The following is a 26,705-nucleotide window of genomic DNA, read 5'->3' on the forward strand; positions in this document are numbered from 1 at the left end:
CATCAAGGTATGTGCCTCATGGGTCAGAGAAACTTAGAACCACATTGTTGACGAAGGCAAAAAAAGAGGTGGAAAAAATGCTTGAGCCTATTAAAGCATCATGGCCAACATCTGGGTTAGCATTGTTTCTAAAGGATGGACAGATCCAACATGGCACCCACTCATCAACTTCATGTTGTCTTCCTTGAATGGTCCAGTTTTCTTGAAAGCAGTGGATGCACTTGGCCAATACAAGGATGCACAATATATGGGTGAGTTGTTTATTAAAGTTATTGAAGATGTAAGTGTTGATTCTTGTGTGCAAATCATTACAGATAATGCACCTATTTGCAAGGCTGCTGGCATGATTGTGGAAGCTAAATATCCACAAGTGTTTTGGACACCTTGCATTGTCCCTTCATTGAAGTTAGCACTGAAATCTATTGCTTCTGATGTGCTTTGGATTGGTAACATTATTGAGGATGCACGACATATCCGTAATTTTATACAAAATCATACAAATGCCCTCACTATCTACAAGGAGTACAGCAATCTATCAATATTGAAGAATGCGGATACACGGTTCGCCTCTTCATTCATCATGTTGAAGAGGATGAGGGAGGTCAAGACCGCTCTTGGGGTAATGGTTATTTCAAAGTTTTGGTCTTTTTGGAGAAAGACAGATCAGGTAGCCTCTAAAAGAGTGAAGGACACAGTGTTAGATGATGCTTGGTGGGAGAGGGTAGATCTACTTATTCAGATCATGGACCCTATCATTTCTTTGCTTCGATTTGCAGATACAAACCAACCCATCCTAGGAGAGGTTTATGAGGGATGGGATTCCATGATTGAGTATGTGAGGAGCATTATTTTATAGAGTAAGTGCACCGAGTATGAGACATCATCATAGGCCTTCTTCACCACTATGCAAGATATTCTTGTCAGCAAATGGGACAAGAATTGCACACCTTGACATTGTTTGGCTCATTCATTGAACCCAAAATACTACAGCCATGAGTGGCTAAATGGTGGGCCTTCCCACAAAGTCCCTCCTCACATGGATGGTGAAATCTCACAGGGGAGGAAAGATGCATTCAGGCGCGTTTTTCAAGATAGAGCATCCCTTGATGAGGTGGAGGATGCCTTTGCAGAGTTTTCCACTGGCACTGGTCGATTTGCAGGATATGACCTGATTAGAGAAAGGGGAGCTAACAAGCCCTATTTTTGGTGGGCAAATCATGGGGCAACAAGCCCTCCTCTACAGCACTTAGCCATGAGGCTCCTCTCTCAGGTCACTTCATCCTCTTGTTGTGAGAGGAATTGGAGCACATATGGGAATTTGTATAGTGTCCAGAAGAGCAGTCCAAGTGTTAAAATTGGCAACTAGGGCCAAACTCCATGCGGGTCATCTTATTAATGGAAGCTGATATTTTTCTTGGATCCCTCTCATCGAGAGGTGTAGGATTGATTTAAAGATCATCCGATTCTGATAAGTATTCATGGAGATATGAATTTATTTGCGTTATGGGACAATTCGTCAAGGTCGGCCAACAACCAAATAAACCCCACTTGTGCTCAACGTTTTAGTATAAATAGAGGTGCCTTTCAAATCATTTCAACACACTTGGGATCTCTTCCTCTCTCTACTTGTCTTTGGGTTTTAAGTAGGAGGAGAGATCCTAAGGAATAACGTTGCCTTGATCCAGAGGGCAAAAAGCCAGAACCGCCGAAAAAGCCGAAACTGCTGGAAAATCCGGAAATGTTGGAATTGCCGGAAAAGCCGGAACTGTTGGAAAAGCCAGAAAAGTCAGAACTGTCGAAAAATCCGGAAAAGTCGAAACTGTCGGAAAAGTCGGAACTGCCAGAAACGCTGAAACTGTCGGAAAAGCCGAAACTGCCGAAAAAGTCAGAAAAGTCGGAAAATCCGGAATTGCCAAAAAAACAAGAAATGTCGGAAGAGCCGGAACTGCCAAAAAAGCTGGAAAAGTCAGAACTGCCTGAAAAGCCGGAACTGTCGAGACTGTCAGCACTGCCGGAATTGCCGGGAGCAACCGGAACTGCTGGAAAGCGCCGGAATTTCCAGAACTACCGGGAACTGCCAAAACAATTGGAGCATCTGTCTCCGAAAGAGAGCAGCATGCAAGGGACAATGAACTAACATTGGGACAGTTGTATGGTACTTAGCAACAAATACACCAAGCATGCAATGTTACAGCTAGCATGCAAGGGACAACTAGCATGCAACAACAAGCATGCCAAGGACAACAAGCAAGCAAAGGACAACAAGCAAGCAAGGTGCAGCCAACACATAGGTCAGGATGGCAACATGGTGCTACAATGGCACATAATGCAGTACAGTGATGGGTACAGTCATGATTAATGAAGCATGATGAGATGCAGCATAGTGATGATGGGTGAAGCATGGTGTAGCGCGGTGAGGTGCAGCATGATGACAAAATGAAACACAACGACAGGGGAAGGAGTCACCTTGGAGAATTAGTTGAAGCAGCATGTCTTCAACTGATCTCATGTATCATCTTCTTAGAGATGATCTATGCTCTTATCTAGATAAGTCAAAGTGTTGACTTCTGTTGTAAACGTACTATCTCTCTCTCTCTCTCTCTCTGTTGAACTATTGAAGAACATATAAGAAGAATTGAACAAGGGTTTCCCCACATAGGGGTTTGTCCCTGGCTAGCGCCACATCTTGTGTCCTCTTGTGTTGGCTTGTCTTCTACAATTTATGTTTATGTTCTATCTGCAGTTTACTTTGATGCTGATGTGATTGCTAATCTGGAAAAGATATTGAGCTAACTATGAAAATTGAAATAAATTGCCCTAAGCATAGAACATACCTAAAATTAACATGGTATCAGAGCTGAGGTGAAGACAATGCCCAAGCAAGAGTGAAAGAGCAATCACCGAAGACAGTTGGGAAAAGACAAAAGGATCAGTGGATTCCTCATCCCTCTTCAAATTCACCAAGGGTGAAGTCGAAGCAGAGAACATTATCAGAATGGCGCAACAGAAGTTTCTGATGGCCTACCTAAAGATCACTTCAATGGGAAGTCTGGATCTAAGGGTGGAAGGAAAGGCAGATGCCTTGGTTGTAATAAGTTCAGCCATTATGCGAAGGAGTGTCCAAATGGTAGGGACACATCACTTTATGATGATAACAATCATTCCAACGACATCTTCAATGATCAAAGGAATGACAGGTAATGCAGGTCATCAAGCAAATGGCCTACTCTTCAAAGAAAGCAAGGAACCCCAGGTATGAAGAATCAAATGTTGTTTTTGATAAGATAAAGAAGTGTTATCTTGTATTGGCCCTCTCCTTCAGATTCTCTGGGAATCTGGCTTATTGATTGTAGTGCTTCAAGGAACTTCATCGGATAGATGGGTGCACTCTCTAATTTGGTAGAGATGGAAACAATCGTGGCATTATACTTGGAGCTGATGCCACCTATCCCGGAAAGGGTGTAGGGAATGTTGCCCCTCAATTGAATGAGGGTAACTCGATTCATTTACAGAATCTCTTTTATGTACCTGATCACAAGAAGAACTTGGTGTCCATTTCAACAATGGAAGTCAAAGGTTACGAGGTGGCACTCATCGATGGAAAGGTACATGTTTAAAAAATATAATTTTCAAAGATGTTTTTGCTCGTGGGTTTAGGGTTGGCAATTTGTGTCAAGTTGCAAGATGGTCCATTGGGGATCATGTCAATTGACATATCGCATCTATAACACTGGAGGTCTACTTATGGGGCCCTACCTGATGTGAGTCAAATGGTGATAAGGATGTTTGAATTCAAGTAGAGCATGAAGGTACATGTCTGAGATGTACCGAAGGAAAATCTTATAAGGGGACCATTCCCCTCATGCAGTAAGTCCACAGGTTTGGAACAACCCGAGGAGTTTGAGATTCATGATCGGGAATCTCATGTATACAGGTGGAAGAAAGCCCTCTATGGCTTGAAGCAAAACACCCCGGGCGTAGTATGAGAGGATTGATAGCTGTCTGATGACGTTGAGATTCACTAGGAATAAAACCGATCCAAACCATTACCCGAAGGTTGTGGATGATAGACCTCTCATACCAGCACCTTATGAGGACGAACTATTTCTGACAGATGCAAACCCTCTCATTTGCAGAAGTAAGAGAGAGTTGAATTCTGGATTTGGAATGATAAACTGCAAGCCTGTGACTAGCTCGAGGATCTTAACTTTCAAAAGTCATATGTTAATGATGTCAGACCAGATTTGGGAAATGCCTCTGAGTTTCATAAACTCATTCTCGTTGATGTTCTTGGTGAACTTTCGTCCAGACATATGTTTTGCAGTTAGCATGGTGAGCTCATATTTGGTTGAGCCTCACTGGATTGGTGCCAAGAAGCTTCTGAGATATCTTCGGGGCACAATCTCTCATGGATTGAGATACACTGCCGGAAATATGAAACTACATGATTATTCGAATGCTGACTGGGCAGGCAGCGTGGAGGATCACTAGAGCACTTCTCAGTGTTGGTTCTCTTTGGATTCTGCTTCGATATCATGGATGAGCAGGAAGCAGAAGTCGGTTGCTATAAGCACTGCCGAGACCGAATACATAGCTATGAGTATGATCTCGTGTGAAGCTGCATGGTTGCAGAAACTCTTAAGTGAGTTGTTTGTACATATGATGAATACCATTGTGATTGTCTGTGACAACCAAAGGGCGGATTCGATTATTGAGGAATCCCATATTTGATGATTGCTCCAGCAAATAGACATCAGATACTGCCTTATCTACGATATGGTAAGTCGATGAGCGAGGAGGCTCCATCGCATTGAGACTAATGTAGAGGTCGCAGACATTTTGGTTAAGCCCTGGGGAAAGGTCAAATCTGTGACTTTCCCAAACGACTTGGAGTCGTTGAGAGACCTTCTTATAAGGGTCCTGCATGTTGCATGCATTGATCTCTGGGAGCTCTGGGGGGCTTGGGGTACTTACTGGAGCAACATAAGACCACAGGGCGACTCACCCTCCCCTGGTGGTGCGCTATGAATAGGATGATTAGTTCTTCTGTGGGTCGGGATGATTAGTTCTCCCGTGGAAACTGTGGAATAGGATGATTAGTTCTCCTGTGGGCCGGGATGATTAGTTCTCCCGTGGCAACTGTGGAACAAGATGATTAGTTCTTCTGTGGGCCGAGATGATTAGTTCTCTCGTGGCAACTGTGAAACAGGATGATTAGTTCTCCTGTGGGCCGGGATGATTAGTTCTCCCAAGGCGACTGTGGGGCAGGATGATTCGTTCTCCTGTGGAGAGGATGATTAGTTCTCCTGTTGAGGCATCCTACCCATGCAGTCTGGGACTCATGGGAAGTACCTCTCATCTAATCAATGAGCAGGGAAATGGGGTTAGGGACCATAGTAGTACTATTGATGGATGCATCGATGTATCTATCGTACTCCCTATGCTTAGATAATCTCCATTGATCTGGGATCAATGAAACAGATCTAGGATCAGTATGAGTAATTTGAGACACTCTCTTGTGATATTGATCTTGGATCAATAAAACTGACTTCGGGCCAGTAAGAGTGATGTGACACACTCTCTTCAGATAAAACTGATTTCGGGTAAGTAGAGAATGGTATGAGACATTCTCGATCAATTCTTCTTCTTCATGGTTCAGCAGAGCAGTGCAGGGCATTGATGGCAAAGATAGTACAGTCGAACATATGGATCAGCGCATGGAGTTCTCCCTAATTGAGAGGGAGTGTTAAAATTGGCAACTAGGACCAAACTCCATGTGGGTCATCTTATTAATGGAAGCTGATATTTTTCTTGGATCCCTCTCATCGAGAGGTGTAGGATTGATCTAAAGATCATCCGATTCCGATAAGTATTCATGGAGATATGAATTTATTTGTGTTATGGGACAATTCGTCAAGGTCGGCCGGCAACCAAAAAAACCCCACTTGTGCTCAATGTTTTAGTATAAATAGAGGTGGCCTTCAAGTCATTTCAACACACTTGGGGTCTCTTCCTCTCTACTTGTCTTTGGGTTTTAAGTAGGAGGAAAGATCCTAAGGAATAACGTTGCCCTAATCCAGAGGGCAGAAAGTCGGAACCGCCAGAAAAGTCGGAACTGCCACAAAAGCTGGAAAAGCCGAAACTGCCGAAAAGCCGAAACTACTGGAAAAGCCGGAAATGCCACAAAAGCCGAAACTGCCGGAAAAGTTAGAACTGCCAGAAAAGCCGAAAAAGCCAAAAAAGTCTGAACTACTGAAAAAGCCAAAATTGCCAGAAAATTCGAAACTGCTGGAAAAGATGGAACTGCCGGAAAAACCGGAAATGCCGGAAGAGCCAGAACTGCCAGAAAAGTCGAAAAAGCCGGAAAAGCCAGAACTGTCGAAACTGCCGGAAAAGTCGAGACTGTCGTAATTGTCGGGAACAACCGAAACTGCCGGAACTACCGGGAACAACCGGAATTGCCAGAACTACCGAAACAGCCGAAGCATCTGTCTCCAAAGGAGAGCAGCATGCAAGGGACAGCTAACTAACATTGGGACAGTTGTATGGTACTTAGCAACAAATACACCAATCATGCAATGTTACAGCTAGCATGCAAGGGACAACTAGCATGCAACAACAAGCATGCTAAGGACAACAAGCATGCTAGGGACAACAAGCAAGCAAGGTGCAGCCAACACATAGATCAGGATGGCAACATGGTGCAGCAATTGCACATAATGCAGTACAGTGATGGGTGGGTACAGTCATGATTAATGAAGCGTGATGAGATGCAGGATAGTGATGATGGGTGCAGCATGGTGCAGCGCGGTGAGGTGCAGCATGGTGCAGCGTGGTGAGGTGCAGCATGATGACGAAATGCAACACAACGATAGGTGAAAGAGTCACCTTGGAGAATTAGTTGAAGCAACATGTCTTCAACTGATCTCATGTATCATCTTCTTAGAGATGATCTATGCTCTTATCTATATAAATCAAAGTGTTGACTTCTGTTGTAAACATACTATCTCTCTCTCTCTGCTGAACTATTGAAGAACATATAAGAAGAATTGATCAATGGTTTCCCCACATTGGGGTTTGTCCCTGGCTAGCGCCACATCTTGTGTCCTCTTGTCTTGGCTTGTCTTCTACAATTTATGTTTATGTTCTAACTGCAGTTTACTTTAATGCTGATGTGATTGCTCTAAGCATAGAACATACTTAAAATTAACAGCAAGGCAGAGACAATGGTGTATGTGCACACCAACCTTCATCTTATTTACATGCAAAGGGTGAGTGGTTGAAGGGAAGGACAAAGATGTGGGATGTGTTTCCTGATGATATGGGTCTGGACAGTAGTGTTGAATTGGCATTGGCCAACTTGGATCTCAATGATCCAGTGCTAGAGCCTGTCACATTTGATGATGGTGACACTATAGAGGGGTCGTCCTCCAGATGCAGAGATGACTTTGGATACAGGGGAGGAGGATGCAGCAGAGGAGAGCAGTGGTGACCATGATGATGAGGATAGTGATGTTGATTTTGATGAAGACTATGAGGATTGATGACTCATGAGTCATGAGCTACCTATTGCAGGCTTGTATACTTGTAGTTGTTTTGCATTTGCTATTTCTATTTGCCATTGGCATTGCACTACCTATGTAACACATTTTGATTTTGATGACTTAATGAGAAAACTACAGTATCTTTATCTTACTATGTTGTCTTTTTCCTATTGGATCATTGATGAATTGAATATGTATTATGATTTATCATTTATGTCACAATTATATTTGTATGCATAATGTTACTTTGTAAAACTTACATCTAGATGAAGATCTATGTTTGATATATGTATATGTATATGTATATGTAACGTATCCGAACGTGTCCTGTTTCTGGGGGTCAACGTGTCTATATCTGACACTCAAATCCCTATATCCGTCGAATCTCGAATACCCGTGTCAAGTGACTTAGGTAGGGACCCATCCATCTTCTTCACCAGGACAACTAATGAAGCAAAAGGGTTGGAGCTAGCCCTGATATGCCCAAGTGCCAACAGCTCATGAATGGCCCTCTCAATCTCATCCCTGTAAGCCTTGGGATGTCTATACGAGGTGGTAATCACGGCCCGTACCCCTGGCTCTATCTCAATCATACGCTCAAACCCCCGATCAGGTGGTTGCCCTGGTAGTATGTCTCCAGACACCAGGAGGTAGCTGTCTAAGATGGCCTGTACATCCAAGTGTGGTGTCTTGGGCTAACCCCTAGCCTCTGAAATCCTCAACTCTATTACCCACTCAATGTCACCATGCCTTAGGTCAGCCTCCAACCTGTGTGCTGAAACTGTTTGTGGTGGGTAAGAGTGCATGCCCCTAAGCACCACCAAGTTGCCATCTGGCCCTGTAAACTCTATCTCCAATTTCCTCCAATCAGTAGTGACCCGGCCAAGAGAATAAAACCGTTGGACACCCATCACCACATTGGTGTCTGGTACATCTGCCACAAAGAAATGGTCAGTGGCTAAATAGTTCCCCATAGTCACTGTCAGAAAGAGAACATAGCGTGTACAATGCATCGTCCTGTCCCCCAGCACAAGCACTGAGAACCCCTCAAACTCCTTAGTCATGATCCCCCTCCTCTGCACTATCTACGCATCAATGAAGTTGTGGGTGGCCCCCCTGTCCACCAAAACTGGGACACATTTCCCCTGTATTGTGCCTCTGATCCTCATTGCCAGAAACTTCGATACCCGATGTAAGGACACAAGGACCCCTCTTGCTAGTGCGAAAAGGGCTCCCCCTGGCAGTGGTGGTGGTCCCCTCTCCACCTGTGCCACACAATCATCTCCACCTGCCTCCAACTCTACATCGTCCTCATGGTCATTTTCAAAGTAGACCTCATTGTAGTGAGCCTTGCCCGTTGTGCATCTATGTCCTACTGCCCACAGTTCCTAACAAGTGAAGCATAGCTTCCTCCTCCGGAGATCTCTTCGAGTCTCCTCATCTAACTTTCCACGCCCCTGGTTGGCTCTCGGTGGTGGGGCCCTAGTGTCTCTCCCCCTCTGATGGAACCCCCATCTAGGTAGTACTGGCACTCTAGTCCTAGGTAGGGCATCCTACAAGTCTCGTGCGCTCCCAACTGTGTCTTGTAAAATGGTGGGCCTGTTGGACTTCACCAATCCCCTCAGGGGCTTTGCTAGCCCCTTTAAGAACATGAAAACTCTCCTAGCCTCTAATAGGTCAGGCACCATCACTGACAACCTCAGAAACTCGAAGATGTAGGCCTCAGCACTCCCTGTCTACTTGAGCCTTGTCAACTCCCCAAAATGCCCCTTCGGGTTCCTCCTCTCAAATCGCTCCAACACCCTCTTAGTGAAATCCTCATCGGTTGTAACCCCTATGTGCCCCATCATGGCTAGCCCATGGAACCACTAGTCGTGGGCTTCTCCCTCTAAATGCAACGTGGCAATCCTAATTGCCTCCCCCTCTGTCATATGGTTGAGTTGGAAGTAAACATCTAACTTCTCAACCCATGCTTTCGCTGAGCTCCTGGACGAACCGTTTAAAGTTGGGAGGAATAATCTCCCCATGTTGCGCTGCAAATCGTACCATGTGTGTAGCTTCCTCCGCCTTGCCCTTTTCCCCTGCTATTACCTTTCAGCTGACAAAAGTCCCTGAAGGTAATGACCTCTCTAAAGTTAGGCCCATAGGACTAATAACTCCACAAAATAGTCCCCCATCGGCATCTCCTCTTGCCCTTGCATCCCTCCAACAGCGAATGTTATAAATGTAGGAATAATGGACCTGGGTGGTGTGTTGGGAATGGGGTGCATTGGGGCCATGACCCCCTTGGTGATGTTAAGTACCGGAGCCCTCGCCAATTTGGAATTCTCCTTGAATCCCTTTGCCCCTATTGTTACTGCAATCTTGTTGCCTCAGCTCCTCAATACCCTTAAACATATCCTGCACGACCTTGAGAAGATGTTGGGCAAAATCCTCCCCTTTACTCCTTATGTCTCCCTCATTATCCCCCATGTTTGACCTTTTGACCTCTAGTTCAACTATCATTGGATCTGCGGTAATTTGTAGCTACCTCTCTCTGCTCCTGTACCTTTGCCTCCAGTAAGTCACGTTATGTTGGTCTTTTGGTGTCATAGATTTATGCTGCTCCCACAGGCTGAACCAAGACTATGAGCTCTGATACCACTGTAATATTCCTAGTGGAAATTTACAATGATAAACAAAGCAAACATAGCAAAAACACACAAAAATTTACAGCACATTAAATAACCAGAAATCTCCATAAACTACCCTAAGCTAAACCATTTTATTGATATAAGTGTTGGGTACAACAGTAAGATCAGAAAGCATGCACCTGGGCTTGCCCAAGGCAAGCTAACGATGTCCAGGTGATGAAATCAGCTACTCTAACATGCAATCTGGTTGTCCCCAACAAACTTTGCGTTGTCCCAGTGAAAAAAGCATTGCTGGTTGTAGACAATAATTGTTAGGGCCTCCTTCAGTGCTTAGAAAATTCCAGGAAATTAACCCCAGGGTCTCCACCAATAACCCTTGAAGGAATTGGCCAAATGTTGACGTTGGAAATTCGGCCCAATTTCCCCTAGCTCCTCCAACCGCTGTGTATTTCGACCCACCTATGAATAATGTTGCCAAAGGCTCACAAAATGGCTGGAAGACTTAGCAAATCTCCCTTCTTGGTTGCTCCCAGAATCTCAACCCAAAATCAACCTCCTTTAAGAGTCCCATGTGTAGCAAGAGAAGGGACTACGCAGGCCTATGCTACCTCTGCTGAGGCTGCTCCAAGAACACGCTAAAATGCCCCTCGATCGATCTGAAGATGAATGGAATTCCCTCGTAGGGTTGGCACTCAAAGTCCACCGAAGCAAGGGGTGAGATTCTCGCCTGAAAATCTCTTGTGCTCAATAGCAGATGCAAACTTGACCTCTAGCTCAAGCGTGCTTCAAGAATCCCAAAAATGAGTGCCTTCTCCTCTTTTGTCAATGTGCTTCCCCAATTTCCCATGTGGGCCCAGCCATTCAAACTCACCATCGATTTCCCTCCAAGAAGTGTGTATTTGCTAGGGGGTCGTATTTCTGCATGAGTAGTCCCTACCTCCCACTAGCATTTCGATTTCCTTCCCTTTCTCTAATGTTTGGGCCTTTCCTTAGCTTAAAAATTAAAGTGGAGCTCTGTAAGTTGTAACCCACTTTTTGCTAAGTACAAATGCAAAATAAGACAAGATGGCCAAAATTGATATTTCCCCTTAGCAATGTTGCTAAGTGGGAATATCACAAAAGGTAAGAGAGGCATTGGCTAGTATGGTATCAAGTGATTCATGGCAAGATCTTTAAAACAAGACTATATATGCATTTGACAAACATGAATTTCAAAAGGTGGAGAACATAATGCTTAATGGTCAGGTTTTCCAACAGATAGGTATATTCTACAGTTCATCAAACTCATTTCCAATATGATTCAATTTGTAGATACATATCAACTGGTGATTGGGGAGGTGTATGAACAGATGGATACCATGCTAGTCCGAATCAAAGACATTGTTTAGCGAAGGGATGCAATCTTGTATGATCACCATAAACGTGGTCAAAATTTGGGATAATCTGAATTATCCATTCCATGGCCTAGCGTATGTCCTTGCACCAAAAATATTATTCTCTATCTTGGTTGGCCCAACAAACACTTAGTGACGGGGTCAGGAGAAAATCACACACAGATCCATAGGAGCAAAATGTGTATATGATTGCATTAGACAAGTTAGTACCTGAAGAAGAAGAGAGTGCTCACATACAAAGTGAATTGAGTAGGTACATCAACCAGCATGGAATCTTTGGTAACTTGCATGCAACCAAAGATTTGATGAAGGTTGAGTTCTATCGAATGGTGGAACATGTATGGCTCCTCAAACACATATCTACATAAAATGGCGATGAGGGTGCTTTCTCAAGTGGTCAACACTTCTTATGCAAATAGGTGTCAGAGCACCTATAGCTTCATCCACCACAATGTAAAGAAAAATAGCCTAAATGTAGACTAGGTAGAAAGATTGGTTTAGATGCACTGAAACTTGAGGTTGTTGTCTCATTATTATGATGCAGCGGTGATTCAGAATGATAATTATAAAAGAGATATGATTTGGGACAACAATCTACAAAAGATTAATTTGAAGGGTGGAGCCATGGTTTTAGAGCGCTTGGAAGCTGAAATTTTGGATGACCCTGACAGTGATCATATTCATAGAGTGGACATGCCACCCCCATCTATCGACAGGTTTCTAGAAGCAACAATTTTGCCTTTATCTTCTTGACACCCTGAATTACATAGGGGCCATTCCACAAACACTTCTACCTACTCTTACTCCTCTTCTTTATAGATCATGGAAAAAGAAACAAGAAGTTTCTTACGGCAAGAGGAAAGTGTAGTAATAGCCCCGAGGGTTAGCTCAATTGGTCGAGTCCCCATTGTTAAAGCACCTCTACTATTGAGAGGTCACAGGTTCAATTCTCTCGACACTCTCAAGGTCAGGCTCCATGGTTGAGTCAGCAGAAAGTGATCCCTTCAGGTGGATTTTCCTGTTACCAATATTTTGTGGATGTAGCGGTCACCAATCCCCAAGGTTTGTGAACCACATAGAAATATTTAAAAATAAAAAAATAGGAGGAAAGCGTAGTAGATACGAGATTTATTTTTTTGTATACTTGTTACTTTGTCTTTCTTACAATTGTAAATATTGTTGACAATTTCAATTTGAAATTTGAAGTTTGAACCTACCTTTGAACCGTTGTCATCTTTCAATTCTCTCATAATGAATATGATGTTTGTATACTTTATAATTTGTCTTTATTACAATTGTAAATATTGTTGACAATTTCAATTTGAAATTTGAAGTTTGAACCTACCTTTGAACCACTGACATCTTTCAACTCTCTCATAATGAATATGATGCTCTATTTCACTTCATGGTTGATTTATGTATTACAATCTATTGATGACAAATTTTATGTTGAAACTTGAAGGTTGATGTTGTGGTGTTGATTCATTTGATGACAATGATATAACTACTAGATGAATGATGTTATATGTGTACTAAATGGTTGATCCTTTAATGATCATCACTAATCAAATAGTTAAATCTATGTTTTCACATTTTTTGTAGTATATTCAACATTCTACATGGTTTTCTGAATATATATGCATCAAAATATATTAAAATATGTATTATATAAAAAATGCTCAGCTCCAGGAATATTTTTCATAATTGTGCTTTTCACCCCCACTCCCTGCTCCCAACAAGCTCGGTTTGGACTAATCACATAAATCGAGATAATTAACTAAACTAAATTATTTCTTATATGTTACAATGTTCAAGGTTAGTTGACTTTTATCGATACCCACTAGAAAAACCTTTTCTTTAGTCTAGGACATTGAGGTGATAGTAGGTGGCTCACCTAGTAGTTGCCTTTGGGCTCTCACCAATTGTGCTTAAGACTTTTACAGCAGGTAAAAACTTATGCGATAATAGTGTGCATGCATGCAACTTCAATAACTGTTTAGTGAAAATTCCATTTGTAATCTCTGTAGGATTTTGTCTACAATAACACTACTTTAGGTAAGCCCAAGTGTAAATCCTAGGCAGATTTTATATGATTAGGTAACTTAGCTCATCAACTGCACCTAAGTTGAAGCTTTTTTCCCATTAAATAAGGTCAAAAAAATGAACCACAAGAACTTACCTCTACAGCTAGCAACCATTGTAGGAAGAGCAACAACAATTTTAAGGAAAGTTCGAAATTTCTGTTCCTGATAGTACATGATACTTCTTTTCTGAACCATTTCAATCTTAGTGATGAACTTTGTAACCTTGCTATTTCTATTTGCTTCTCGCATCCTACCCTGCAGTACCAGAAATTTGTTATTCAATAGAAGTAGCTTACAATGACAGTGGTCAACAGATGACTAGATATTACAAATTTAGAGTGAGCTTATAAGTAGGCTTATAATTAAAGACTTAATAACACCATATAATTAACTGGAACATACAATTTTTCATGAGAAAACAAAATAATTTTTAAAACCAACACAAAGAGAATTACATCATTTTTAATTGTGCAATCTGATTAATTACTAATTTAGTAATTGACAAAGGCATGGATAATTAAGAGAAATATAATGTCAAAAACAATGAACTCACAAAAAGCTATACAGCAGTCTTTTACCTCCAAGACTTGTTGGAATCTTGTTATGTCATCTGGACTCATCCCATCAAGGCAACTGATGTAAAAGTATGGTTGAAAACCATGTACAAGACAGCATACACTATAACCTGAAATTTCAAATTATAATATGAGATGCTGCAACACCACAAATAGTTTAGAGATAGAAAAGAAGCTTATACCATGTGACTACCTTCTTGTGTCACACCAAATATCCGCAAAATTGCTGCTTGTCCAGTTGAATGAGGCAAAATCTCCCGGTGACTTTCACCTATAATGTAATCAATATCCAACTGCTGGAACTCTGAATATAGAACCATTTCTCAACTCTTGTTAGGGGACTTTCAATTTCCAAAGTAGAAAGAAAAAATCATATAAGGGCATACATATTTTCTACCCAAATTGATTGTTACAAATAACAGCAAAACTTTTGAGCAGCTTATGTTTACAAACTACCATAGCTACCATTGGTTTTACTGGAAAGTAAATCAAACTAAAACTTTTAATAATGAAAACAGAAAGACTGACTTAAAACACAAGTATTGTGCTATTTATATGAAAGTGTAACCAAAAAACCACAAAGCCACTTAGCCAATGATAATGATTTTACAGTTATCTGTTTGTCGCACAATATATACCAGGTCATTTCCTTTCATAAGCATTCCCTTAAAAGTCTTCAATACTGTTAAAGCTTTTACAACCAAATTTTCGTTGCAAACTACAACTTTTCAGTATAGTACATACCAAATCCCAACCCTTGATAACCATATAGTGCTTGAGTCTGAATATTCTATAACCAACAGAACTCTGTGTCTCCCCTCCCTCTGGCAGACCATGCCATCCTCACTTTCTCCCTCTCTGTATGCACCTCCTTCTCTCCCTACCACACCAACCCCTCACGGCACCTTTCGTTTCAACAAAGAATATGCCAATTCATACACCACCTACCTTAAAGAGTTTCTCCCCCCATCTCTCACTTCATATCACTAGACATAGCCACAGCCAAGTATGAGACACTCTCTAGGGCCTTAGCAGTGGCAGCCCTTGTTTCTTACCCACACTCACTTGACAGTACAACCATAAGCACACTCTCATCCCCTTCCCCATGAACTGTTGGTTTGATGAGGAATGCAAAATCCTACACAGGCACCTCTGCTTGACCTTCACACCTCTGCAAGGCCTACCATTGCCTCCTCTACCATAAGAAGTGTGCATTCTTGCCTTGAGAAAACATGAATTTTGTGTGACCCCTGCCACTCCCCAAAAACCTTCTAGCATCCAATTTTCCCTAAAACACCACCTCATCACCCCAAACCTAGACCCCCAATCCATGTTCTCCCACAAGTCCTCCCTTTATGACAACTCGAACAATCCTCCACCCCTACACCCCTATCCCTCATGCCACCTCTTCTCAAAGAGAGACGTCAAAAGAGCAACCAAAATTATGAGCACCAACAGATCAACAAACAAGGCCTCTAAGCCAAACTTCCCAAGAATGGCATCATATCTGTCAACACACACATTGCTGATATATTCAAAACATGTGGTATGCTCTGCCTACCGCCTTTCCTAGTCTAGACACATCATTCACCTGATCTAGATATTGAGTAGTTTCGATCTAAACAATTACCAAACTATCATGGTTGGACACACATTCTCCAAGCTTCATGACACAATCATGCATCTATTGCTTTTAGATCAGCCACAAAAATTCGGCGCCTCAAAACCAAACAGCAAGATGATTTCCGCCCAAAGTACCAGACGACAAATCATATCTCCACACTCAAAGCCATTATTGAGGAGGCTCACCACCACTTTTTGAAAGTTTACTATTGCTTGGTAGACTTTTGAAATGCATTTAATAAAGTCCCAAGAGAGGCACTATTGTAGGGGCAGCTCCGAGACCCTCCTGGCTGCCATCATGAGATTGCACAAGTTGGTTATGGATCACCTCCTAATAACACATGGCCATTTTAACTTCATCTAAAGTACCATCGGGGTAAAACAAGGGTTCCCCCTCTCATCAACTCTCTCTGGGATCGGCATTGATGAGCTATAATCTTTCTCCCATGAGCATATCCAAGTTGAAGATGGCTGCTTTGTACATCAAAGGTTGATTTCCCTGCTCCATTTTGCTAATGACTTGATCTGTTAGCCTCTACTCCAGAGGGCCTATTGACCACTACGTGTCAACGACCTGTAGCAGTACACCTCGTTTTTCACAAAAGGGATAGCGCCTGATCGATGTGTTCCTGCCATCCAACTATCATCGTTAGCCTGCGGATCATGTTATAATGTAAACCCAGTCTGCATGTGTATAATGTAAATAACCTCAACAGATCCGTGTCGTGTATGTAATCACCTAGGTAAGCCTACTTTTCTGGTGACGATCTACATTCCAGAAGGATTTTTGTCTCACTGATCCATTCTCGGATGGTCGGCAGAGTTTTCCTTCAGCCTTACCCCAAAGCCGAAATGGATTTTTTCACTTGGATCTTAGGGGAGTCCTAGTGTTCTAGATCGAGTCTATGTAAAAGTGAATTGGAAATAATCCTAACCATTTGGTTAGGTTATTTTAATACAAATTGCTTGGTCTGCTAGATTATATTTGTGTCGCAGTATTGGGTAGTCTGTGAGGGTCTATCACAAATGGGTTTTCCCCCTTGAAATGTAAAAAAATGTAGAAATCATGATGTAAAGTGTTCTGAAGGTTGGAAAAATAATTTATCCCCTTATAGGTTAATTAAATTTTCTGGCCAAAATTAATTAAAATCCTAAGCCAAAAATTTAATTAATTCTAGGTCCTAAGTAAATTTAAATTCTCCAAAGGCAAAATTCGCTGGTCCTTAAAAAATTAAAGTTTAGGAGGTCCAAGGACTAAGGTAAATTAATTATTTTGCTAAATTTTAAGCCTTTGGTCCCTAGGGTTAAGTCAAAGTCAAAATTTTGAGGAAATTAATTCAAAAAATTTTAAAATGCATTTAATTGAAAAATTCGAATTTTTCAATAATTTAAAATTTCGACGGATGAGATTAAAAGAAATTTTAATCCTCATCAACAGTCAAGATTTCATTGACGAGGATCATTCGAACTAGTTGTTGGAGGATTTATCTTTAAATAGGAGGTCAATTGTCAGTCAATTCATCTGATCTTTTGATCGTGTACTAAGCGAAAAGCTCTCTTGTAAACTTTATTTTTTTATGAGCAATAAAGAAAGACTTTGGGGTTATATTTCTGTTGGTGTTACTCTTCGTGGAAATACTGTAAGATGTGTCATTTTCAGGCATAGATTTCTTTTTAGCCATCGTTGATAGCTTTCTTAAGAGCGATTTAAGTACAAGTATCTTGCTCAGTCATTGGGGTTTGAATGATAATTTAAGTTTTGAATATAATAGCAGGTATCTCTATTGATCTAATTTTTATTATCATTTTCTCGCTCTATGTTGATGGTTAAATTGAGTTTTGCAGGAAATCCTTGATTATTAGATCATCGGGCGTTCGAGGAAGTTCTCGGCTGAACCAGCCAACTCCCGATCCATGTTTTCTGAAGAGCCCAGCTTGATTTGATCCCAGGCTTATCATAAGATCTTTTTTTATGGGTGATGCATGAAGGGTTTTGAGCTCAGTACCTCCTTTAAAATTTGAAAATTTTAACTTTTTTTCAGTGCTAAATCGATAGATCTGGCTGTTGAGAGCCTCAAATTATCAGATCTGGGAGTGGAGTCGGACTCACACTCCCTAGATCTGATAGATCTGCCATTTATGTACATAGATCTGTAATTATATTTTTGGTTTTCTGACTTGGGTTTTTCTAGTTTTTTGTATATATCATTTGGGTGTTTTATTGTTGTCTTGCAGCGACAGATCTAAGGAAGAAATCTGCATAGAGTCCAGATCTAGGCCCTGGAGGGTAAGATCTAGATCTCTGGGGTTCGTCGATATCATTTTTTGCAGGGATTATATCCAGAGATTTTGCAGTCCAGGGTTTTAAATTTAAAACTTTTTTAATCTGGAATTTTTTTTAAGGGTTTCACTGTTAAATCTGAAGCAAGTGGATTCGCAAATTTTAATTAAGATTTCCGGAAAAATTTTAAGGGGTTTCTAGACCACCATTAAGCTGATTCGTTCTTTGTTTTGCTGCCCGCTTTTTTTGGGGTCACTGTGCATTTAGAATTTTCTTTGAAAACCTCCTACTGCAGCATTTTCGCATAACTTCGCTGCCCACCATTAAACTGCAGCTGAAAAGCCTGCAATTTTCCTCTGCATGCTGCCTGTCCGCGGCTTTTCTTGCTGCCAAATCGCTGCCCATTCACATTTCCAGATCTTCAGCTCTTCCACGCCTTCTTTGCTACCTCTCCACACAAGCTAGCAACCTGCAACTACAAAGAGAGAACCCTCATTTCCATTCACGTTATCCAGATCTGTATGCTGCTTCATCCGTGGCCTCATCCCTGTCTGCGTCTTCTCCCTTCACCGTCCAGATCTCTGCTCCCAAAACCTTCCATCCTTGCAGTCACACCCACGAATCCCTCAAACCCTATCAATTATCCGCAAAAGCTTCCATGTAGTCCCCTCAACCTTTCTTCCTTTCACGTTGCTGGCATTGCTTCACCCTTCCATGCGTTTCACCTGTTGTGTGTAACCTACTCTACCTACCTGCGGATCTCATCACCGCTGCCCTCTGCGTATTCACCTCCAATCCCTCACCCTAATCCGTTGTCCATCTCTTCCTTCACGCGTGACTTCCTTTCTCCTTGCAACTAGCCTTCCCTTCCGTCCATTTCCACAGCCTTCCATAACCTCGCATCTCCCACTCTTCACGCAGTCCTCTTAGCCTGCTAAACCCTCCATCGCTGCCATCCCTCGCCACCGTTGCTCTCTGCGTCCCCTCGACCTGCAACCAAACTCGCAGCTCCATTCATCGCAAAGCCTACCCTTAATCTTTCTTTCTGCCATCGGGCTTACCTGCAGCTGCAAACATCAAAACATTTCAACTTTTCTCTTTTTTGTATGGGTTTGGTTAAGGTTTAACGTATTCACATTTTTTTCAAGTCCCATTGGACTTTCGAATTAGGGTTGGTCTCATTTTAATCTAATTTCATCTTACATTTTTTTTATTTGATTTTCATTTCATTTAGTTTGTATATAGTTAGGTTAGCTTATGTGCATTCTTTTTTTTAGTTTCATTTGTCATTTAATAAAAAAATCTTAAACATTTTAAAAATCTTAAAAAATAAAAAATCTAAGCATTTAGAAAAATTAAAAAACTTTTTTTGTGTGACTTTTGATTTTGCTTTTATATTCTAATTCTTTATTTTTATTTTTATTTTTTTACAAAATTAAAAGTCGTAAAAATTTATAAAATAACAAGAGAACAAACAAGAATAAAAACAAAAACAGAAAAAAATCTAAAAATTTAAAAGTTCTTAACAATTTTTTTTAAAAACCTAAAAATCCTAAGCATTAAAAAATTCTAAAAATTTTAAAAGTTGTGATTAAGGATTTAAAATAAATTAGAGGACTTGCGCTTAAACATTAAAAAAGTTAATGTGGCCTATGGCCCATTAAAAATTTCAAATTTTTTTTAACCCGTTGATTTGTTTTACATCTTTAGTCATCGCTTGAGGAATAATTAAAATTTAAATTTGAAGTCCCTTAGTGTTATTAAATGCATATTTTTCTATGGTAAAGGTGCAATAAACGTTTTAAATCATATTTGGTTGTTCGAGAAAGTTAATTGAATCTAGATCTAGGCAGTTAATGAAAATCATTTTAGATCTGGAATCTTTTGCATGTTACAGTGTTGGGCGTTTTTGTCATTATTCGTCACATATTGGAATATTGTTCTGGATAACTTGTTTTATTTAGTTGATGGTTAATTCAAATATTAAAGGCACTGGTCTATAATCATTTATATCTTGTGGTCGGGTCTTGGTTACATTAACATTTAAATCTATTCATCTGAGTTAATCAAGATTCATTTACATTCGTCAAGTTGTCCATCATTAAAGTCTCCTAGAGCCTGTGTTCCACAGGCTTTTCTCATCCATTTACCTTAGGGACTACCCCCCTTGACTTGCCTAGAAGAGAGTCTAAACGGAGTGAGTAAGTATCAAGAGTGATAGCCCTTACTCTGAGCGTTGTCGCGGTGCCTAAACACTTTGTGTGACAACAGGAGCCTATAGAGGCAAATTGATGCCCTACCAAATTTTCGCAACCTACAATAGTTGACAATATACCTAGGTAAAACCAAGGTCATGATCTGCAATACATCGAAGAGCTTTCTCTCTCACCAACATTTCTACTTCCAAGGAGCAAAGATTGAAATCACAACAACTCACACCTACTTAGGGACACAATTCACAACTTACAAGGTTTCACTTTATCATGCAAAAGGCTCTTTGATGGGCCCACATAATGTAGACCATACGGCCCATCTAAAATCCATTTTTGGCCTCATTGTGCTTACTAGCTTAGCAAACTCATTTTTTTACCATAGATAATATAAAGAGTAGTCCTTTTGCAGTTGAATATGAATGATTGGAAGAGGATAATTGGATGGGTATATTTGATTATTAATACATGATTTTATAAAATTGTATGTGTTAAGTTGTCCCTCCAGGTAGAATTCAAGAAGACATCTTCCCAACAGAGATATAAAGATTTATAGATCCTATCCCACACAACCTCCTATTGAAGATGACACATCCCGCAAGGCATCTACAGTGCACTTGGGCATACTCCAAGAGTCAAAAGGCAAAATCTGCTTAAAGGATTGGTTCTGAGGAACAAACGCCCTAAGATCTCAAGATTTAAAAGGAGACACAGCCCTTCAGGTAAGTGATCACTGAAGGGGCTGTGTTCATATTGTTTGGTGTAAAAAGAGACTCAGGCCTCAACCTCAAGCTAGCATTGCAATCAATTTTAATCCTCTTCTTCATTTTTAATACTCTGTTTTGATGATCCCTTAATGAAAAAGTTCTTTTTCTTAGTTGATTATTGTTAGTCTTCTAAGATTCCCCAAGGACCTTAGGCAGGGCCCAGATAAGGACACTCTCAGGAATCTCTCCTACTTTCCTTTCTTGTCATTGCTTAGTCTTTTTTTTATACAAAAATGGCCTTAGTTGGACTGTCTGATTATCTATATTGTTTCTACAATAGCATTCTCATAGCATGGTTACTTCTTGATGATAGGTGTTACCACAATCTAGCAGGGCCTAGGAGGGGAACCTATGGGGCAAACTACTAGACCTAGTGACAACAGTGGGACAAAAACCCACTGTCACCTCAGTCAATTTTCCCTGCTCTTTATAGACTTTCACCAATGGGAGGAGTCCCAGTAGCAGGGAAATCACTTGAAATGAAATGTCAATAACTAGGCATGAAGTTCACAAAGCCCATTCAAGGAGAGACACACTAAAGGCTCAACATTTCAAAGAGGCTAACACGCTCTCCAAGAAAAGCTATAGAGATCAAGACCTAGGGTTTTAGATATGATGATGGTAATAGGCATTCCCAAGGTCAAGACTCTAGGAGATGATGAAGGACCTCTCAAAGGAGCTCTATGTGATGATTTGACACCTCAAAAAGGCTCTTCGCTCCCTTTGAAAGACCTAAGCAAGAGTTGCGATAGACCAAGGGTTTTATGAATAAACATGGAAAAAAATGCTTCGAAGGTACTCACAAGGTCAGGGCAAGGGAGGAGAAAGGGGTTCTTATGATTTATTCCAATGAGTAGCTCATACAACCCTCAAAGGAGTCCCTAGGGTCAGAGAGAAAGACCTAGGTTTTCCCTCTTAGAGTAGCATTTAGGGCAACATATTTTATGGATGAAACTCGGGCGGATGCCCACCAAACTTGCAGCATAGGTAGCCTAGACCCTGAGCTTGATGTTTGGACCCTTGGATTCCTGAAAATTCACCTCCCTAAAATTTCAATGCAATCCCAATATATCCTCCCTACCTTTAGGGTACTGAAATTTAGGAGGAGAAAATATGGAGAAAGAGGAGTTTGATCACCAAAATCCTCGAACTAGTGCCTAGTCCTTTGGGCTATGAAGTCCTAGATGCATTAGATTGGCCAAATTTGTCCTCAAGGAGGTAAAAAGCTAATGCCCTAACTACCAACCTTCAACAATTACCTACTATTTGAATATGGAATTTCATGAAAAAGAATAACATTTCATCACTAGGAACATTCATTGCATGTTATATCATGAGCAACATATGCAAGAGCCAACCAAATAGCTTCCTAAAAAAATTCTAAAACAAAATTTGGGCACAATAACATTTACATTAGTTGCAGAAATTACATACATTGGACATTTTCAAGAGAGAGATTCCATCAACAAAAGAACTTACAAGATAATCATGCAATATATCCATCCATATTCAAGAAGTAGCTCCAAGACCAGATCAAAAATCATCTCCAAATATCATAGTGCATCCAAGATACTCCAATAGCTTCCAAAGAAAAAGTGCAAGTTCTTTTACAAGAGAAGAATCCAAGTGATAATGATGAGTTCTCACAAATGAGAGTCACTTCTATTTATGAGTCTCTCTAAAATCGAATTAACCTAATGAGCCCCCAAAATTATAAAATAATGTGCTAAAAACAAGTTTTTGTCACAATCCGACCACGTAGCTATCACAAGTTATGAATAAGCCATCCATATGCAAGCCGAGTTAATGATGGCAAGATGATGTAGGGCCATTGGAGGGCCACGTTGAGTCCTCTAAGTGCCATGATGAGAAAGAGGGCTCCAATAAAGATGAATGAAGGGATGGCCTCTAATTTCACATGCAAGTCATTGTGCGTTGTCTCATGGTGGGTTTGGGGCACAAATGTTGGTCTCATGGGTCTCATGATGAAAGAAAAGCCTGTACAATGCTCCAAATGAGGGCTTTGATTATGGTGTCTGCCCTCCCATGTCTCAAGGGTGAGACAAACCTCCTCTAGGCCTTGGATCAATTGCCATGATCATGTTATGTCGGCTAGGTCATGTTAGTTGAAGTGCATCATCTCGCGAATAATGAGGGTCAATGAACAAATTGTTGAAGGTGTTGAGGGTGTCCATGGCATGAAATGATGCTCTAACACATGATGGAGTCCCATGGCTCTCAACGCATCCCCTATAACTGTCAATATAATCCTCTAGTGGGTTTGGCCCCAGTTAAGTTGCCCAGTCCATGATGACACCACCTGCCAATTACATATAAGATCTAATGTGATTCCTGACCATCAAGTACATTAATTCATTAGTGCATCTAAGTGAACCAAGCTTGTTAATCAAGGGCACATTGAGACTTCATAATGGGCTTCCCTTCCAAATTTGGGGCTTTATGCTTGTAATATCGTTAACTCCCTAGGTAGGAGCGGCTAATAAACAACCCTATTAGGTGTTCCTAGCCAATAAGGGGAAAGATAGGTCCAAGGTGCACCCTTCAATTGATAGGGGTCATGTAAATAATGATGAGATGGATAGGGGCACAAGGGTCTCAAGGCCAAATGCCATGGGTTCAACAATGGCAATGATGAGGAATGTCCATATATTTAGGTGTATAAATATAGGAAGTAGCAATCGTGGATACATGAGCTACCCTAACCTCTGTTTTTTCGACCCTTCTTCATTTGTCTTTTGCTTTTTCTTTATTTTTCTTTGTATTATTGCTCGGGGTTCTGTTGACAGTGCTAGACCCACCAACATGTCAGGGGATCTCCCGATAAGAAGTCCCAACTAGACCTTAGACTGTTTGGAGTAGGAATCCCAACAGTGGGTAGTACAGTAGTGCCTTGACTGCAGTAAAGCGTAGAGGTAAGTATGATAACTTTATCGGAAGCGTGTGACCTTGCAGCGAGTCAAGTGAGATGCATGGGGGTTCTAACACATAGAGGGAAAAAGGAAATGTGTCCCTTAGAAACTTGTAATAACATATAGCATGAAAGGAACACATGAGCTAAATGACATCACACGTTGGAAGCGGAATAGTCCACAATCCAAAGTGACAGGTTAATACAACAACACGTCTTCAACAAGATTCGTACAATCGTATACAAAATAGTTCATACACAAATGCATAAGTGAAATAACACACATTGCTAAAGTAACAAGAATAGTCGAACTACAATAACAACATATGCATGAAAACATGATGACTCTGTTATATTGTTAAGTGAAAGTTCCATCCATACATACATCATTGACAGCGTCTAGCCCCAATAGTGGAACATTACAGTCAACACCACCTACTCCTGCAACGAGATGTACTTGCTCTACATTGTGGAGAAGCCAAGGCTCGTCACAATACTCTCCAAGCCTTCTCTAAACAATGCCTAGCCAAAAGCTTGGCTCCCAAAAGCTCGTACTATGAGTTATGGCGTTCTATATATAGCGAAGGGTGGGGTGACTCTTGACATTCCCCTTTGACTCTTGGACTACCCTCATGACTCTTCACATTACATAGTGACTGTTCACGTTACACTAGTGACACTTGGAATTTCACTTACAACATATTTACAAATAATACACATTTTCCACATGTACCCATGTGAGACAAAATAGGCTAGAGACCGCCTAACAAGACAAAACATTATAACCCCGAGGTTTGGGGAAAGACCAACTCAGCAACATCCACTTGATGCTTCTCGGTCATGTACTGATGCCAAGCTTGGTATTGTGTTGTGATGTCCCCAAACTGCTTGATGTTGTCTTGCTGAAAGCAGACTCTTGCCTCCATGGCATCCGAGCATGTGGTCTTGGAACCTGTGTACGTCTCGTCCTGAAGCATGAGCAACATTGTCATGAGTGGCTAGCCCACCAATGTACTTCTGCATGTTGTCTGTGCTCAGTTGCAAGTCATCATTGGTGGCCTTCGCGCATTAATTGCTCCATGTACATGTCGACCTCCAGCCAGACTTGGTTCTTGTGCTTAGCTTTGGTGAGGAAACCTGCATCTGTTCACACTCTTCCTCAGCTGTTGGTTGTTCCAACTCATCAACCTGTATTAACGTTGTTTGCTCTATCATTGTGCCTTGCCTTGGTTCTTCTTTCTGTTTCTGCTTCTCAGCTTTTGCTCTTCCTTCTACTCTTGTTCTGGTTGTCGCGATCTCAATTCTGCTACCTGCAAGCTCTACTCTTTTCTCTTCCTCTGCTTTGTTGTCTATGCCCTCTGCTACCTTTTGCTTCTGCTATCAAAGTTGTCTGCATGAAGATTGAATTCGCTTTCGCTCTTCAGCTTTGTTCTGCCTTTGTTATGTCACCGATTTCCTCTTCCCTTGATCCTGTACTGGATTGTTGCCTTCTAACAATGTTAATAGTCTTGCTACCACGTTAGCGTTGAATCCTTTTCTGTAAACAGTTGGGCATCTGCATATATTGGCAAGTAAACTGGTGCTTTCTCAACTGCTTCCCCAGTACTGCTTTCAGTGGTACAATGGTACAATGACTGCTAGAGAGAAGCGCTTCACGAGTGTGGTACTTGTGGGACAGAAAAGACACTCATGGCAAGCAAACATTAGCTCTTACAAATCTAACTTTAAAGCATGATCAAGCAGCATCCAGGGCATCTGATGAGAGGAAATACATAGTTTTCATTGACAAGGGGTGACTAACTGAATGTGGGAACTATACATTGCGCAATCCCGACAGTCAGTGTGGAAGCCTGCTCACTGGAACTGCGCAATGCGCAGTTCAGTCTAAGACAGGGCCTGGGAGAGGCGCAGTCTCAGCGACCAAGCTGGGACACTGGCTCGTGGAATTGCGCAGTGTGCAATTGGAGCCAGCCCAAGACAACCTCTGCGCAATTCCAAAAGCCAAGGTAGAGGCCTTCAGCTGCTAGATTACTTAGTGCGTGCAAGTGAATGTGAGACTCGGGCAGGGCGAGCCCAGATATGTCCATGGGAGTGTGCAAACAAGCAAACCTGAAGGATGATGTGAGGATGAGTGCAGATCTGACTAAGTGTGGATGTATGCATGTAAAACAAGTGCAGCAATGGATTAAACATAAGGAACACGAAGCATGCAAAAGGAGTCGCCGCAACAATGACCATTGGTGCAAAAACAAGAAAACTCATGTGGCACTTGAGAAAGGCAATCTATAACTTGAAAAAACACTTTTACAAGTTAAAACGTCAGTGATCGTTCAACAATACGAGTGAAACAAAACTATTAAAAGCTAAACAGACAAAAGTGACAAAAAAAGCAGCAAAAGGCGATAAAAGCAAAACTCACCCCGAAAAGCGATCACAATGCTCTAAGTGCTCCTTAATCTCCTAGGGAAGCTAGAGCTTGATGATTGAATGCATAAGTGAACTCTAGAGGCATCCATTACATAGATTTGAGCAAATGGAGTTCATGATGCGTATTCTTGCGATCAAGGACAACAACGACACTTAGCGGAAACTTTTAAAGATGGAAATGTATCACCTTCGGGAAGCTAATGATAGATTCTCTACTTCCCAGGGACGCTTTTCCTCT

General features: G+C 41.3%; 1 protein-coding gene across 1 annotated transcript in view; it reads right to left on the bottom strand.

Moving 5' to 3' along the window:
- LOC149180389 (DNA polymerase delta subunit 1) overlaps nt 1-26,705 on the bottom strand; it is a 337,034-nt gene that overhangs the window by 284,752 nt on the left and 25,577 nt on the right. The window contains exons 2-4 of the mRNA XM_089416092.1: nt 14,424-14,534; nt 14,234-14,340; nt 13,751-13,910 (exon numbers count right to left, since the gene is read on the bottom strand). Coding sequence (XP_089272218.1) covers nt 13,751-13,910; nt 14,234-14,340; nt 14,424-14,534 — 378 coding nt within the window. The remainder of the gene's footprint in view (nt 1-13,750; nt 13,911-14,233; nt 14,341-14,423; nt 14,535-26,705) is intronic.

This window comes from Pinus tabuliformis, chromosome 3_2, assembly GCF_031772625.1.
Source record: "Pinus tabuliformis cultivar Carrire ecotype Pingquan chromosome 3_2, CPIR1, whole genome shotgun sequence".
NCBI classification, from domain to species: domain Eukaryota; kingdom Viridiplantae; phylum Streptophyta; class Pinopsida; order Pinales; family Pinaceae; genus Pinus; species Pinus tabuliformis.